This window comes from Lepidochelys kempii, chromosome 24, assembly GCF_965140285.1.
Source record: "Lepidochelys kempii isolate rLepKem1 chromosome 24, rLepKem1.hap1, whole genome shotgun sequence".
Classification (NCBI taxonomy): domain Eukaryota; kingdom Metazoa; phylum Chordata; order Testudines; family Cheloniidae; genus Lepidochelys; species Lepidochelys kempii.
Window position 1 is genome coordinate 8,236,157 of NC_136403.1, and position 18,265 is coordinate 8,254,421.

At 48.3% G+C, this 18,265-nt stretch overlaps 1 protein-coding gene across 1 annotated transcript; it reads right to left on the minus strand.

Annotated features, from left to right (window-relative positions):
• Nucleotides 1-5,930: 5,930 nt before the first annotated feature.
• RIIAD1 (regulatory subunit of type II PKA R-subunit domain containing 1) lies at nt 5,931-14,040 on the minus strand. The gene is made up of 4 exons (XM_073323106.2): nt 13,908-14,040; nt 11,940-12,016; nt 9,059-9,105; nt 5,931-6,284 (listed from the first exon to the last, which is right to left on the minus strand). The coding sequence occupies exons 1-4, from the start codon at nt 13,989-13,991 to the stop codon at nt 6,211-6,213; spliced, it is 282 nt and encodes a 93-aa protein (XP_073179207.1). The 5' UTR covers nt 13,992-14,040; the 3' UTR covers nt 5,931-6,210.
• Between the last annotated feature and the right edge of the window lie 4,225 nt (nt 14,041-18,265).

An 18,265-nucleotide genomic window follows, 5' to 3' on the forward strand; every position in this document is an offset into this window, starting at 1 on the left:
CCCAAGTCCAGAAACCCCCCATATTTGGGAGAGTCCCTTTCCCTGCCTGCCCTTCACTCCTACTCTTGCCCCTCCTCTGTCCCACCCCCTTTCTTCTACCCCTTTGCTGCCTTCCCTGAGGAACAAGCTTCCTTCTCGATTTCATTTGCACTCCGCTCCTCTTGGTGGAAGGTAGAAGCAGCTGGGGGGTGAGGCACAGGGACAGAGAGACGTTGCTGAAGTGACCAAACACCTGATTCCTACAGAGGGCCAGATTCTCTATTGCCCTGGAGCAATTACTTACCCATGTGCCCTTGGGTCAAGATGATCCAAAGTGAGTAGTGATTTGGGGGGGTGTCATGATTTTGGGGCCCCTTTATGAAATCTCTTGACTAGTCATTGGTAACATTCACAGGGTGAAAACGTGGTCCCCTTCTAGCCCTACATTTCTACAGTTCTATGAAGGCAGCAGAAGTTCTTAATCTCAGCTTTCTGCCTCCCTGGGCCTGGCGTAAAGAAGCGCATCTCGTCTCGCTGACAACCCTCGTCTCTTCCCGTCCACAGAATATGCAGCACGTCTCATCTCCAAAGCACTGGACCAAGTCCTGGAGCCCTGGGCCATGGTTGCTGGGGGACACCTTGCCGGGCTAGGAGCACTGGCAACGCTGGTCCTTCACCGGTATAGGTCATTCCACCCCACCCCCAAGTGAAGCAAGCTATGCTGGCAGATGGGCGATGCCACCTGCAGAGCTGTGCCCATGCTAGGGGGGCCTGACTCTTCATCTTTGAACGCCAGAGGTTGGCACTATTGGAAGAGCTGTTTCCCGTGTGTCCATTTCATCCCTCTAATGTCGCATCCTGGCGGGTAACGTTCTTTGTCTTGGGCGCTAACGCGGCTGTCTGAGCCAACCCACCTAGCCAAGAGCTCTGATGGGATCACTCCAGCCCAGGTTTCTCCCCCTCCCAACACCCCCCCAATCCCTCCCAGCTCGAAACGATTTTTCTTGTCATTGCAATGAGCAGGTTTCATTTTCTGGGGCCGGAACAATCAGCTGGCATACTAAAAGAACAGGAAGCCCTGGCACGTAACAGAGCGAACACGCACAGCGCACGAGGAGGCTAATGGGAGCGGCTGACTTGAAGAGAAAAGCTGGAAGAGGTGCCAAAAAAGTCATTAAGTCCCTCTTCCACTGGGATTTTAGAGGAGGACAGCCTGAATATTCACGAGCATGCTCTTCCTTTGTGGGAGACGTTCCATCAATTATCACAAGGTTGGCATCCGGGTGGTGTCAAGGTTACTCCCAGCATAATGAGGGAGGTGGGTCCTGGCTGGCGAAGGGACAGCTTTGCTTGGAAACTCCATCGTAAAGGCTGCAGCAGGGTTTCTGTATATGGCCGGTTATTTTTCCCTTACGTGCTGCAAAAGCCTCATGGCTAGACCGATTGCCTTGAAACCTGGTGTGCTATATGGGGGGCAGGGCCAGTGTGAAAGGTGAAAATTTGGGGTCAGTTGGCCAAGGGTTTCCCAAGATACAGCTCCTCCCTCCCCAAGGGACCCATTTGAAAAAAATAACATGGACCTGATTCTGATCTTACACCAGTGCAAGGGCATAATCTGACAAGCACTTGACCAGGTGCTTAACTTGAAGGTTGTGGGTCATTCATAGAATCATAGAATATTGGGGTTGGAAGAGACCTCAGGAGGTCATCTAGTCCAACCCCCTGCTCAAAGTAGGACTAATCCCCAATTTTTGCTCCAGATCCCTAAATGGCCCCCTCAAGGATTGAACTCACAAGCCTGGGTTTAGCAGGCCAATGCTCAAACCACCGAGCTATTCCTCCCCCTCATTCCACTGACTTCAATGGGGCTACGTCTGTGCTTAAAGTTCAAGCGTGGCTTAAGTTCTTTGCTGGATCAGAGCCAGAGAGCTGGGCAGAATTGCGCCCTCCAGCAGGCGTAATGCTAATGAAATCACTGGTGTTACTCCACTGTGGAATCAACGGGAGATCAGAATCAGCCCCATGATCTATACATCACAGTTGTATGGTAACAGGGGCCATAAAAGTACCTAAAGGCTTGTCTACACATGGACTTACTCCAGAATAGCTAGTCTGGAATAACTATTGTGCTTTAAATTCACACCCTACCTTAATCCAAATTCAAGTGTAGACGTGTGAGAGAGAGAGAATGAAGGGTGGTGAATTTACAGAGAACAGGGGGGAGGGATAGCTCAGTGGTTTGAGCATTGGCCTGCTAAACCTAGGGTTGTGAGTTCAATCCTTGAGGGGGCCATTTAGGGATCTGGGGCAAAAATTGGGGATTGGTCCTGCTTTGAGCAGGGGGTTGGACTAGATGACCTCCTGAGGTCCTTTCCAACTCTGATATTATATATATATGACATAACTCTGTGGACATCTGTAACTCCCTAATTCCCAGACTTCAAGGAAAAGCTCTTCGCCCCAAGCACCAGGTCGCTTTGTTTCTGCTTGGCCAGCAGGGGGCTGGCACTGAGGCAAGACAGGCTTGTCCTCCCTGCCATGAGACCACTCAGAGGCGCTCTGACAGTGGGTGTTGCCTTGCCACCAGCAGGCTTTGCTCCTTTTTCAGAAAAACATTTGAAAGCGAATTTAAGCCTCTCTTGCCATCCCCGGCCAGAGGCTAGCAGCTGAGAAGCATCACTCTAGATGAGATAGAAGAAGAGCACTAGGCAACAGCGCAAAGGGTGTATGTACAGCTCCTAGCACAATGGGGACCTAGTCCATGGCCAGGGCTCCCCACTACAACAATACAGATAAATAACAGCTCTCTGCCACAAGGGGTAAGCTACTGTCTGTTGAGCAAATGCTTAAAGTCTCGGCAAATTAACCATCATTCCCTGAAACAAGTGATAGTCTCGGCCGCTGCTGGGAAATAACTAATAGTGTTTCACAGCAGGGGGAGCAGAGAGACATGAGGTGTCCTCAGGGTGCTGGTTTAGGGAGACAAGCCTGTGCCAGGAAGCAGCTCTGCGATGAAGAAGAAATGTCAGCTTGTCCTTCCTGGAAACCAGGATGATGTTGGAGCTAACGCACTTGTGGCTTGAAATAATAAGACTCCCTGGCTCTGAGCATCTGCAGATCCCCCACTGCTTTCCAAAGAAGGGCAGTGTCATTATCCTCATTTTACAGATGGGGAAACTGAGGCATGGGGAGGGGAAGTGACTTGCCCAAGGTCACCCTGAGGCCAGTGGAATAGAACCCAGGTCTCCTGTGGGCCAGTGCTCTACTCCCTATGCTATCTCCTAGAAGCAAAAGGAGGCTTGTAAAAGCCCTTAGACTTATCCCCAGGACATTTAACAGGAGGCTGGCTCTGCTGAAAGGGAGAAAACCAATCACACCCTGTGCTGGCTCCCTGCACTGGGGTAAATCTCACCCACCCTGGGCCACTGCAGCTAAGGAGTTAAACGCCTCCTGCCGAGCTCCAGCAGAGGTCAGTAGAGATTCACGCGGCTAGTTGATTTGTTACCCTTCCCCATTCCCATGCTTTGCCTTCACCCTTCAGCCCCGCGGCTGGGGCATATTTCATACTGGAGGAAGGAAGTGCTGGGCTGGGACAGAGATGATCATAGAACAGGAAGGGACCTCAAGAGATCATCTAGTCCAGTCCCCTGCACTCAAGGCAGGACTAAGCATTACCTAGACCATCCCTGACAGGCGTTTGTCCAACCTGCTCTTAAAAGTCTCCAATGATGGAGATTGCACAACCTCCCTAGGCAATTTATTCCAGTGCTTCGCCACCATGACAGTTAGGAAGTTTTTCCTAATGTCCAACCTAAACCTCCCTTGCTGCAATTTAAGCCCATTGCTGCTTGTCCTAACCTCAGAGGTGAAGAAGAACAATTTTTCTCTCTCCTCCTTGTAACAACCTTTTACATACTTGAAAACTGTTCTCATGTCCCCTCTCAGTCATCTCTTCTCCACACTAAACAAACCCAGTTTTTTCAATCTTCCCTCATAGGCCATGTTTTCTAGACCTTTCATCATTTTTGTTGCTCTTCTCTAGACTTGCTCCAATTTGTTCACATCCTTCCTGAAATGTGGTACCCAGAACTGGACACAATACTCCAGTTGAGGCCCAATCAGCGTGGAGTAGAGGGGAAGAATTACTTCTTGTGTCTTGCTAACAACAGTCCTGCTAAGACATCCCATTTTGCTTTTTTCCAATAGTGTTACACTGTTGACTCATATTTAGCTTGCGATCCACTATGGCCCCCAGATCCCTTTCCGCAGTACTCCTTCCGAGGCAATCATTTCCCATTTTGTATGTGTACAACTTATTGTTCCTTCCTAAATGGAGTACTTTGCATTTGTCCTTATTGAATTTCATCCTATTTACTTCAGACCATTTCTCCAGATCATTTTGAATTTTAATCTTATCCTCCAAAGCACTTGCAAGCCCTCCCAGTTTGGTATTGTCCACAAAGTTTATAAGTGTACTCTCTATGCCATTATCTAAATCATTGATGAAGATATTGAACAGAACCAGACCCAGAACTGATCCCTGCGGGACCCCACTCATTATGCCCTTCCAGCCAGACTGTGAACCATTGATAATTACTCTCTGGGAATGGTTTTCCCACCCGTTTTGCACCCCGCTTATAGTAGCTCCATCTAAGTTGCATTTCCCTAATTTGTGTATGAGAAGGTCATGTGAGACAGTATCAAAAACTTTACTAAAGTCAAGGTATACCACGTCTACCGCTTTCCCCCTATCCACAAGGCTTGTTACCCTGTCAAAGAAAGCTATCAGGTTGGTTTGACACCATTTGTTCTTGACAAATCCATGCTGACTGTTACTTATCACCTTATTATCTTCTAGATGTTTGCAAATTGATTGATCTGGGTTCAGTTCCCAGTTCCTCCCCTCCTTGTGTTTCATGGACTGCAGGCTGGGTGATAACATGAAGGGTCTCCATGCTTGCAAGACTAACTCACTGTTTATTGCTAGAACTATTTACAGAGCTGTTGTAACTGCAGCCAGCATTCCAGCCATGAGCACACAGACTGACTTCCTGGTGCTTCCTCCACACTCTCTCCTCCTGCAACCTGTGCTCCCCCCTCCAAGTTCCTGGCAGGTTGCTACCCTGTGTGTCCTTATGCCTGTCACTTTTTCTCCCTGGGCCTCCGTCCCACCATCCGCAGAATGGTGATGATGATGATCCTTTCGCTCAGCCTTAGCTGGTCAGAACATGAGCTCTTTGCAGGACGAGTGATTCTTTGTTTTGGGTTTGTGCAGGGCTGAGCACAATGGGGTCCTACCTGCTGTGGTAATAGGAGCTGTGCCTTGAATGACTGAGCTTCCCTGACAGAAAGACTGGAGAATATAAGATAAATAATGTGAAGCTCTTTGCCCACCTTATGCATGGACGCAGAGTAACCGAGATCAGGGCCCTGTTGGGCCAGGTGCTGCACTGAGGCAGAGTAAAAGATAGTTGCTTCTCTGATGATCTTACAGTCTAAATAGACAAAAGGTGAGAGAGAAAACAGAAGCACAGTGAAAGGAAGGGACTTACCCAAGCAGTGGCAGAGCCAGAGCCAGGATTAGAACTCAGAGCTCCTGACTCCCAGTGTCCTACCCTCTCAACATTGCCTCTTGTGCTCAGCTGCTCCCTGAGAGAGCCTCAGACCTCACAGGATCAAGCCTGAAGGAATGTACTTGTCCACATACACTTGCAAAGACAGAAAAAGGGTGGCGGTCAAAGGGCAGGTGTGAGAGTGACGGATGGAGACACTTGTGAGAAGCTAGCTGGTACCTCATTCCCTTCACTACGACCACGGCAACTAGGAAAAAAAATCTGCCCAATAAACAGCAACCCTCCTGGCATGAGATCTGCCTCCTGTCTTTGTACATTTTCTTTGCCACGCAGAGAAGCCAGAGTAGGGAAAGGAAATCGTCCGTGAATAGAACAGGGTTGACCAGTAGATCTATTTTAATGATGCTACCAGAACATACAGCTGTAAAGCGTGAAACATCACCAGCAACACATGGGTGCAATCTCTCTCTTTGCCTCCAGAGGACACTACACAACTGAGAATTATTAGCCATATTGCAAAGCCTTCAAAATAAAAATAAACACATTCCAGAGAATCTGGAGGATAAATCTAAGAATCATCCCCCCCCCCCCCCCGCAAAAAAAAAATCTCCTAAATTTCTATCCTGCTTCAGCAAGGAAAGAATGGGACGGGTCTCTCTCAATTCAACTGGTTTGCTTTTTCCGCTAGTATTTTCTGTGTCTTCATTGGAAGCTCTGGATCCGTAAAATGTTCTGAAATGACAGAGAAAGGTGAAAAGAAATATTGGTCTAAGGCATCTTTTGTTTCATTCGGTGCCTACGTGCAATGGGGACAGATAGACCCGATAGGTGGCTGGAGAGATGATAGACAGCTGGGGATGGATGGTGATAGACCCATAACGCACATCTCCATCTCATTCCATACATGTCCATTCTCGATAGATGGGTCTATATGGTAAATTTGCTGCCCAAAATATTATTAACACAATTTCAGGTTGACCTCCAATGCCTTGTACCCTCCCAGAACATCAAATGCACCTAGAGTTGAACCTCCGAAAGCCAGGAAATACAGAGTTAAGGGCCCAGATTCACAAAGGTAATTTAGGTGCCTAACAGTAACACCCATTGGAATCAATCAGTGAATCTGTCCCCGTAACACAACAAAGGCAGTTGTGGTGTATGCAGACAAATGACAGAACACAGAGCTGTGCGACACACCACGTTAAATACATCGTCACATGTACATCGTCACGTTATCAGCCCAAGCTCTTCTCCAGCAGTTTTCAGACGTGGATCTCAAAGTGCTTTACAAAGGAGGGCCGTATCATTATCCCCATCTGTAAAATGGGGAAACTGAGGTCCAGAGAGAGGAAGTGACTTGCCCAAGGTCACCCAGCTGGCCAGTGGTAGATGGGAATAGAACACAGGTCTGGTGAGCTCCAGTCCAGTGCCCTAGCCACTAGGCCACAGTGCCTAAATGCAAGTGTCAGTGTAAATGGCACGTTTGTTTACTCATTGCTCATGACCATTTATTATAGGGCAGCCCTGGCTGAGTCATACTGACAGTTCATCTCCAGGGGCTCTTGCCAGATTTGGGGGGACAGAGTTAAGGTTGTGGAGTGAGATTGGTGGGCACCTTGCCACCAATCTTCCTCTTAGAGTCTAAACCTTCCTTTAGAGACTCTAGCCAGCCCAAGATCCAGTTTCTAAGCAGCCTCTTTGTTAGCAGCTTGAGGGAAACCTCAACGGGGGTGCCAGCGTATGCCAGACCCTGGCATCTAGATCCCCATCCCAGCGCAACAGAGGCAGACCTTTTGGAGAACAGTAAATCATTTGAGCCCATGAATGGGCTCATTCTAAACATCTGCAATGGCCACAGGCTGCACCTTCGGCAGCGAAGGACGACTAGAAACCCATGCAGTAGAAATAACAAGGCTGTAGTGGGGTGGCCACTGAATGAGCGCCCCCTGCAGGTCAGAGGTCACTCTGCAGTGCCCTGCTACCAGTTTCTCCCCTCTTCAGCGCACCTTAATAACTCACAGTCCACAGGTAACGAAAACACATTCCTCTCACTGGGATCTGTTTATTGACCCCTTACATACCAGCCCTTCAGGCCCCAACCCCAGTTCAGTCCTTCTCTCCCTGTAGGTAGGGAGTCCCCAGCAATAGGTCCTCGGCTGTTCTCCCAGTCAGAGTCTCTCCCAGGAGCCTTCTGGTCACTGCAGCCCCTCACTATCCAGCTCCCTCCGTCTCAGGGTCTTTGCAGGAGCGTTTCCACATGCTCTGCGGTGTCTCAGCCCTTGCCTGGGCTTCTCCTCTTCACTGCTGCCCTTTACAGGGTAATCCCCCTGCTCTCTCCCAGGAGCGGCTCATTCCGTAATCAGTCGCCTCGCCCCAGCCCTCCAGCGGCAAGCCGCCCCGTAGAAAGGCAAGCCACGAAAAGCCAAAGAGCCAGTTGCAGCTATCAGTGCCTGCAGCATGTCGATTCAGAGAAATTCCACTGACTGCAGTACGGGGCTCAGAAGCAGCGAATGTGCACCCATACGCCAGGGCAGCACTGCTCTGAAGCGACTGTCTGGTTCTCCAAAATCTCACCTTTCATTAAAAAACCAAACCAAACCTTACGCCTTGAGCTGCTATGGTGCAAAGAAGTTAACGGAACCACTGCAGTGGGGTCTTCCTGAGTCTGCAGACATGGTCCCAGAATACTGGGCGTTCCAGTACTTCTGGAAATGGCACTGGCCTGCCCCCCGCTGGCGTGTTCCTGCCCCCTCAGCCTGATCTCGCACAGTGCGTTTGCGTTCACGCCAGAGGGGGTGGAGCAGTGCGCTCTTAAAAATGGTGTCCCCTGGCCAATACCGCACAGAATCACTTCTGGTTTGGTCCCAGTGCTGTATGGGGGACAAGCCACCACAAAAGAGTACTGTCTGGTTCAAACCTGGAGAGGTGGCCTCCCTAGCCGAGAGCCTGGGACAGTCGCTCAGAGCGATGTGAACTGTGTCATTCGGATCCGCAACAGGTTAAGCCAGGTTCGCAGCCATGCTGACATCATGGTCAATATTGTGAATGATTTCACTCCTCTCACATAAGAGCAGAGATGGAGTAGGGCGCAGACTTACTTTGCCCAACTTATTCTTCCACGTGGGTGGCATTTGGGAGATGCCACCCTTTATATTTTCCCCGCCAGTCAAGAAGGAGCAGAGTCTGTGGGATCCCCAGGAGCACCAAGCAGCAAAATGATTGTATTTTGAATACACGTACTACCTACCGTGAGCCGTGTCTCGCTTTGGCAACTCACAGAGGTGGAGCTTATTTTGTGGGTGGGGCTTAGAATAGTCCCACCCTCCTTTTTCCCCCCTTCCAATTCAACCCTTGCTTCAGTGGGGTTGCTCTGGATTTACACTGGGGTAAGCTAGACAGAATCTGGCTCACTTTCTCTAAACCGTTGCCTCAATACTTCTGAAGATCATAATAATACTAACAAGTCTTGCTTTTCTTGTCTAACAGGATTAAAATAATGGTTTTACCTGCTGCAAACTCAGGGATATTCTCTGGTCTTCTCAGCATAACTTCTCTGGGGAAAAACGGGGAGAAATAGACTTTAAACCAAGTTTTACTGATTGGTCTTGTGGTGGCTTATTATGTTAGCCCTGTCTGAACACACAGAAGACGAATTGGTAAATTACACTTTTATATTGGGAATCAATAAGCCAATTAGTTACTGAGGAAAAACATTTAATTTATGTTTGCCTTCAATTTTAGGGAATTTTATATTTATAAAACCCCACAACAATTTAGACTGGCACAAAGCTAAGGAATATTTATCACAATTAAATCTTCCTCACTGAATTACACAGCCCTGCATTGGGAATCGATAAGATAATTACTAACAAATGGGGGAGAAAACATACATTTCACCTGAAATAAAACCACAAAAATTTCATCATGGTTAAATACTATCCCGGGATAATGTCCCAAGCATTTTGTAACCTGAAATCCTATTGAAAGCAATTAGATATTGGCGTGATAGACTGGGGGATCTGCATTCACCTACGCTCCTGCCGTTCAGCTGGGTACCTCTACAGGGAAAGGCCCAGTTCTGGCCTCATGCCGGAGTAATTCTGTTGGCTTTGATGGAGTTACTCCTGATTTACAGCAGGGTACATGCGAAGACAACCGGTCACACAGTATCCATAATACACGAGGGTAAATCAACATAGCTGCAGTGAAGTCAGGAGCTATGCCAGCTTAAACCAGTTGAGGATCTGGCCCATGATTGGAGAACTTCTCCGCTCCTCACTTAGGAATACCCATCCCCATGCCATTTGGTTCTTGGGGTGTCCACACTCCTGTATGCTACTTGGGATTTCCCTGCTAAGACCAGGGAGCTACAAGAATCTTGAATCACACATGCACGAAGCAGCAAGAGGGAAGTATTTAGGAGCACAGGGTACAAGTGAGGAACAGGATGCAATTAAGAAAAGAGGGGCAAAAACCCTTCAGGTGAAGTGTATTAAGCTATGGCATAGTCTGCCAAGGCCATGGTATTAGAAGCCTCATCACTTGGGATATTTGAAATTAAACTGGAGAAGATACATCCTGAAAAGAAAATGTCCTAGAGAAAATAATCAAGCACCAACAGGGAGTAGATGGGCCCTAACAGGATTTTTCCATCTCTAACGTCTGGGTAGAAGCTTTCAGACCCAATTTTCAGGGAAGCTGAGCACCCTCAACTGCAGCTGAAATCAATGTGAGCCGCAAGTGCTCAGTGCCTTTGCAAGCTATCTCCCTAATGACCCTCCTTCCCTTTAGTCCAGGTGAGACCAGGTGGTTCTACCCTAATCTACGCTCACGCCCCTGCCAAGAGGTAGCAGATAGTGGGGTCCTGCAGTGCTGCTTTTCCAGAGGAGGAGAAATCAGTGACACAGAGTGTGTATGTAGTCTTAGTGCAATTCGTTTTATTTACACTTTATACACCAGGCCTGGAACAGAGAAGGTCACCAAGAGCATGCAGGCAATGCCGCCTGTCAGGAAATTTCAACCACGGTACCAAGGCCTGGTTCCCTGGGATTAACGCAGAAAGCAAATGCCCCAGCTGCTTGCAAGAGCTCCACCAAAGAGCATTGAACATTATAAAACTAACAACGCAGCTTTTCTTCAGAGACTGAACATTGCTCACCAGCACAGACAAAGAACTTGTAAGACTAGGTGTAGCGGCACCATCTGGTGGCCCCCATCCTCACAATGTCATTCTCAACCCTCCTTTTCCTTCTCCCATGCAGTGATATTTCTTCTTACAAACTGTCCTCCACATATACGCACTAAGGCCTAGCTTCTGGTTAATCAGTTTCCTCCTCCCCCAGACGGCACTCTACACCTCTTGTATGCCAGTAGAACCCCTGGAAATACCTCCAGTATCCGAGAAGGGGGCCTGCGCTAGCTCTTGCCAATTCCTGCTGGGAATGGATGAGTTTAAAGCTGTTAACAGCTTCCACATATGGTTCTGATTCTCCCTGATAAAATCCTGCTGGGTCAGCTGCATGGAATAGGGGTCAGAATAGGTGCCTAGGGGTTACAGTGCACTTGCTAACTGCAAGCTGTTCCCTGCTGGGAAGTGGGGGGAGATATTCACTGGATCATCTCATCTCTGGCTAATTGGTCACGTCAGGGTCTGGCACTCAGTGAGCTGGTCCTTTAAAGGGAGCTCAAGCCCAGCTTACACCTCTGCTTCACTCCCTCCCAGACCATGGGACTTGTAGTCTACGGAGCATGTGACTGAGAGGGAGCAAGGCCTGCTGGGAAGGCGGAAACAGCATGTAAAGGGAGAAAGCGCTGAAAAGAGTTATGGGCTAGAGGGGGGAGCCTGCTAGGGCTGGGTCTGGGTCTGGTCTGGTCTGGTAGGCCACGCCACGCCACGCGGTCAGCAGGGCAATCCTGAGTTGAGGGCAGACTGTTTGAGCAGTCTTGGGGCTAAATCCTGGAGCGTGGGCCCCTTGGGGGTGTAGAAAGCTGAGGGTGCTATGCCCAGGGATGGGAGAGGATGACCATATGGACTGTGTTCCTCCTCTGAGCAAGAGGGAGCTACAGCACTGGGAGGAGAAAGACTCATCCAGGGCAAAGGAACTGTGAAAACTTCTGTGACCAAAGTGGAGGCCTGAGCCCAGGGAGGGCAAAAGGAACTGAAAGCCTGTGAGCAGGGGAGAGGGCTGCTTTCTGTCTCTCCTGGAAGGAGAGGACTTTTGCCTTGGCCAGAGGACTCAATCAGACTGGGGAAGACCATCTCCTGAGGAGGGGAAACTGAGGCACAGTGAGGCAACTGAACCAATAGCTGCATGTCTGGTGTTGGAGGTAAATTTTCAAGACTCCAATTCGTACCAAGTGTCTGTGGTGTTGGGAAGATGAAATTACCTCAGAAATCCTGATAGCAGCAGCTCAACTTCTTTGTGAGACCTCAGGTACTTTTCATTGGCAATGCGAGTGTTAATCTGGGAGCAGAAGCACAACAGCAAAGGTATGTTTAAGGGCTGCAGCACTGAACTGGCAGTAACCCTGTTTCGTTAGTCCAACAGTGCTTTGCTGAATCAGCAGTGGTACATAGCATTTACGTAGCCCTCTGCCTCTCCAAAGTGCTATGCAGATGCTAGGCAATCCTCACAATTCCCACCGTGAGGGATGATCCTGTACATCAATATTATGTATGCCCATTACATTGATGGAGAAACTGAGGCACAGAAAGGTTCCCCTCTTCCACTAGACATGAGTGGTAGAGCCAGGAATAGAAGCCAGGAATCCTGATAGACATTCTGAGGGTGATCGAGAGGTCCAGAAAGGGGGAGTTCGAGCAGCTCAGGAGCAGAACTGGGCATAAAACCCAGCTTTCCTGATTTTGCAGTCTATGCTCTAATAAACGTATTAGATTTTATTCACTGACATCCTTCTAGATCTAAGGTTTAATCTAAATCAGGCCCTGGGGAAGCTGAATGAGTAATTATCACCTTGATGAGAATATTCTCCGTAAATTGGAGGAATGACTGAAACTGATCAAACATCTTTTGAAATCCTAAATACGTTGATTGTGGAGATGGCAAAACGGAGAAACTACAGTTTATGTGCCAAGGAGAAATGTTCACTGACTGGGTAGGGTCAAAGCACTTCAACAGGATTTTCTGGTTGTTTATCAGTAAATTGGATTGCCAGCCCTCTGGCTCATAGCTTTAAATCCAGGAATCTGTGATCTATCCTTGAGACCATTCCAGCTCAACGTAACTAGAGCTGTACAGATAATAGGGGTTTTCACTTGGCTGGCAACTCCAAAAAAATGAGAAAACGTTTATTTTGGGTCAAACTGAAAATGAGCTTTTTTTCAAAACTTCTAGCATTTCAAAGAGAAAAATATTTTGAGTACAATGAAATGTTTCTTTCAAGTCTAAATGAAACATTTTGATTTTATTTTTTTGAGCATTCTAAAACACTTTTGATTATTAAGAGAATTAAAGGAAACTTGGGGGGGGGTTGTTTTGAACTAAAAAATAATAATCAAACCATTTTGATTATTTTTGGACACTTTTTAAGGGTTTTTTTGTTTTTGTGTTTGACTAAAACAATTCAGCCAACCCGACAGCAATTCACAACACATTTCAGTGTTGCTGAATCTGCATTTTTTTGGCCAAAAAAAAGTTTCTTGGGAAACCTAGATGCTGGGACTGGACATCAAGGGCTGGGTCGCTCGATAATTACCCTGTTCGCTTTATTCCCTTTGAAGCATCTTGCACTGGCCATGTACAACTGGTCGGACCCAGTCTGGCCGATTTTATTTAGAGCAGGGTGAAAAGTGTCACTTTTGGGTGACAATTCCAGGAGTGAAACCAGGACTCGATCAGACTCTGTGTCTCGCTCCCCCTGCCTTGCCCAGGACCCCAATGTCTTGCCAATAGCCCGAATACGATCAAGACAGCCCCTAAAACAGCTTAAACAAAATGGTCAGGTAAAAAATCCAGTCTTCCCCCGGGAGTGACCGGGACCATCAGCACTGCCCCACCCTGCCCCCTTAGTGGGGGGGACACACATAGGGGTGTCGAACTAACCCTTAACATCCCCAGTTAAGGGGTCCTGGGGCTGCCTCGGGCCTGCACCTTAAGTTTTTGGGAGGGAAGAAGAGGAGGGGGAGGAATGGCTCCCAGACTGAAAAAGGTTTTTGGGTGGGGAGCAGCCCTCCTTTTGGGGGAGGGGGGAACCTTCCTCCACCCATTCCTGTTTTAGGGTGGGATTGCCCCATTATCTGGGGGGAGGTGTTTCTCTTGGACCCAGCCCCCCCCTCCACACATGCACTTTAAGGCGGTGCCGCAGTTCCCCACCCTCACCCCCCCACACACACACCTTGAACTCCATGAGCTGTGCCTGCTGCTCTGGGCTCAGGGCCCCCAGATCCAGCCCCTCCAAGCCGGAAGCCACATCAGCCATTTTGTTAGCTCAGGCAAGCGGCTGGGGTTGCTATGGGGACAGCTTCAGGCTCCAGCAGGCCCAGCCTTGTTCTGAATCCCGATCCTCCCCCCCCAACCCCGGCCCCGAGGCCTGGGGTGGGGCTGCAGGCTAGGGCCCCCCCTTCCCCAGCAGCAGGGGAGGAATTCGCTGGCCTCACCTCAGAACTGCGGGCAAACCCCCGCTCCCCAAAATCCTGCCCAGATAGAGGGGAGAACCCCCCATCCCAGCACAGATGCCACCCACCCCAATGATCATGGGACTGAAACTGGCACTTGGCCCGTGAAATTAGCCCACCTGTCCATGCGCCGTCTCTGGCCAGTTACGCCCTCAGGTTCTCATGCGCTAGCCCCCGGCTGCAATGTTTGGGCTGCAAACCATTGTGGGGATATCGCTGTGGCCAACGGTCATGATATTTAGTGTGGGTCTTGTTGTGTTTTTAAAACCTCAGCTCTTGGAGTCATGGGAATGCCCAAGAGTCTCCCCTTCCGCTTAAAGAAAAAGTACATTTTTCGCCCACAAGGTTGCAGAGAAAAAGTAAAAAAAACAAACACACCAAAAAACGTAACCCAAAGGCCCTCTAAAGTCTCAGAAACCAGGACTCAAATAAACAGACTCTAGAACTCATTCATTTCTTTAAAATCTCATGAATTTTAAGACAATCTCATTGGTTCTTTTTTTTTTTTTTAGGAGCGTTCATGGGGTTTTTTTGGATTAATCAGGCCACTAGCACCGAGATCTATTTTTTTTTTTTCAAATAACAATTTCCATCAGAACTTAAAAACAAATCATTCTAACCATGGAAATTTTTTGGTTGGCTCTGAGATTGGCTTGAATTACAAAACCCGAATTTAGCGCTGACTCGGACCTTTCCAGTAGGAACAACCCCAGGCACCCAATAATCGTGAGATTTAAAAAATAAAATTTGGGGGAGGGCACTTTTATTTTTCTTTCTGATTTATATTTTTCAGTGTAGAGGTCATGTTTTCAAGCTTTTCTCAGCAAGCAGGAGAGCTATGAATTAGTTGTTTTAATGAAATAAGGCTGCCTTTTTAAACGCTGTGTGTCTGGTTTCTCGAAGCGCAGATGGTAGGCGGAGTGAAAACTAAGCCTAAATCAGAGATGGCTAAGCCAAGCTTATCTCCAGGTGAAGGATTTTGTCTAATTTGGCTCTGCTCTATCTCATTATTCCTTGTGAAAGGAATGGGTGGGGAAAGCATTGGTCTCCCACGTGATCTAAATAAGCAGACACAGAACAGACTGCGTGTAACTTCTTAATCTTCTAGATGTTAATTTAAACACACAGACATTGAAAAATATTAGGGGCCAGTTCTGACGTACTCTCCAGCTCTCCTCTGATGCTCTGGTGGCATATAGGAGTCATAAATAAACTGCAAAGGATCAGGGAAGAGCTGGATACGCAGCCGTATACTGTCCCCAAATCTCAGCGTAGAGGATGTGGGGGGCATCGGGCGTGGGTAGGGATTGGGAGGAGAAAGGAGTTTAGCATTGCCAGCTCTCATGATTTTACTGCAAGTCTGGCGATATTTGGTGAAAGAGATAAACTCTTAGGGCCATGTGATTAAATGAGAATCTCTGCTCCCTTCTCCCCCCAAAGTAGGGTGGGTGCAGAGACAAGCTTGCAAACATGACCCCAAAGGCTCAGAATGCAAAGGAAAAGAGCCTAAATATATTATTTAAGACCTCGTGATTTTTTTTAAGCCAATCTCGTGGTTTTTAGGGCCCAGACGTGATTTTTTTGGACATGTGGGGCTGGCAGTATGGTAGCTGTAGCCCTTGGTGTGCCTATGGAGAGGCTAGGCAGCTCTGAAGAGGCCTTTGTAAATCTAGAGCAGCCCCGAGAACACTCCAGTTTACAGTGATGGTGGCTTGGCATACACTCGGCACTAAGGTGGTATAAAGCCGTGCTTGTCTGTTTTCCCCCGGGCTGCATCTCCAGCACAGAACATCCCTGAAGCTTTAAAGCAAACCAGGTTGGATTCCTTTAAAGACTGGCTATAACCAGCAAAACAGTTCTGCAAGAAACCACATTGTGAGTGTCCTGCTTTAATCATCCGGGTAAATTCCACATAGATTTTTGCCTTCTTAACATGCAGAGACCCAGACAGTCCCTCCATAGGCTCCAGAAAACCTTTGGGGTCCTTTTGCCTCTTGCATCACAGGCATTGATGAAGATCCTGCAGTTAGGATGTAGAATTGACAATTTTGATGAGCTGTAAAGCTGGGAGACTTAACCTGAAGAGCCATATGGTGCTATTACAAACAAAAGGAAGGTACCATTCTTACTTAGTACTTCTAAATATAATAATAGCTTTTGGAACATCTAGCTTATACTTCAGAATCTTAAAGCACTTTGCAAACATTAATTAACCCTTAGTCTACAGATGGGGAAACTGAGGCAGAGAGAGCTTGTGCACACGCATCTATTTTTATCTATCTGCAGTCTCTTGTCTTACACAAAGACAAGTGGGGCAAAGGCCACCTTCTCAGTGGTGTGTACAGTGCCTGGAACAATGGGGTGCTGATCCCTGATTAGGGCCTCTAGTGTTACTGTAATACAAAGAGCAACAATTAAGTGACTTGCCCAAGGTCATGCAGTGGCAGAGTCAGGAAACAAGCCCAGGAGTCCCGAATCCCAGTCCTCTGCTTTAACCACTAGACTCCACTTCCAATTATCATTTCCATTGAAAAGGATGTGGTCACATAAGCATAAAAACTGGCCCTGTCTCAAACATTGTTGCAGGATTTGGGGCTTACTGTAAATTTCACCTAATAAGCCAGCCATGCATCTGCCCTATGACTGAATGAGCATTAGCCTTACCACAGGGCCCTCTGTGGAGCTGTGTAGCATCGTGAACTCCAGAACCATGGGCGCTGCTGATTATATTTAAAAAACCAGGCAACCAGCAGTCTATTTCTGCCTCCGACACTTACCGATTCCTGCCTTCCTGCAGATTATGCTGCAAAGAGCTAAGGGAAAAGAGAAGGCATCTGCTCCCAAAGCCTGCTGCTTTTCTTGGCAAGGAGTTCCCATGCCCTGGCAGGAAGGAAAAAGAAATCGATCTCCGTCTATGGCTGGGCCTGTCTCTGCTCTCGAGGATGCGGGGGAGGAAGGGCTGATGGTTCTGATAGTGATGAGTTTGTGGGGTCATGGTAAAGTTCCCAGTGACAAATGTCTGGGGGGTGGTGGTAATTTGCCTAGCTTGTGTCTTGTGGATGCACACCAATAGGCCCTGGTTCTCAGCTCCCACTGGGGTAAATCAGTAGTTCCATTGATGCCAATGTATTATTATTAATCACATTTATTAGGGTGATGCCAAATGAGCGTGGGATCCCCGTGTGGAAGGTGCTGTACAGACAGAGCAGTACACAGTTCCTGCCCCTATTTACAACCTACCTCGACCAGCCAGCATGGGGTGGGGGGGTGGAACACACCAGCTGAGCAACCAGTGCACTGGTGGCAGGTGGCATGTTCGTACCATGATCTTTCGACTGTGGGTGGGTTTAGTTCAGAGGGGATCAGCTCCCTGGGCTGAAAAGGGAAGAGAATGGGGGGCCAGGGCAGAGGAGACGAGGGTAAGAAAAGCCGGTGTGGCGTGATGGAGGATGAATGTAGTTGCACCAGTTTAAAATGGGTCCGGAGCCCAGCCAGCGAGGGCCCAATCCATTGTTGCACTTGGGTTTCTTACGCCATTCAAGGTGCGTGGATGACACTGGCATTCTGGGTGGGCTGGATCCTCACTCTGCAATGGAGTAAATGGTGCCGATATCTCCTTGGCCCACATCCACCCAGCCCTAAAGCTAGGCACTTTGCTCTGCGTCTGTCCGTAAGGAGCTAAAGCAGCTAACACTAAACCGAGATTACAGCCACTGGCCGACCTGTTGGCAAACTGATCGACATGGGACAGTTTGTGCTGACTCTGCCCATCTTTGAGCTACCTCAGGCTCAGAACCTTCTGCTGGGACGGGATTTTGAAAAGCCCGTTGTTCAGCTCCAACTGGTTTGCTTAAAGATTTAATGTGCACATCTGAGTATTAAAGATCCCCATAAAGGGATTTTTATATAGATAGATTAAAATGTAACTGCATGTCAGGGCTCGTAATTTACCGGGGGCGACTTGTTGGGAGAGGAAATATTTTATTGGCTGTCAGGGAAGTTAGGACTGGTCTGACACCACTAGGACAAAGGGACAGGTTTACACTGGGACTTAAGAGCTGCCAGAGCTGAGCCCAAC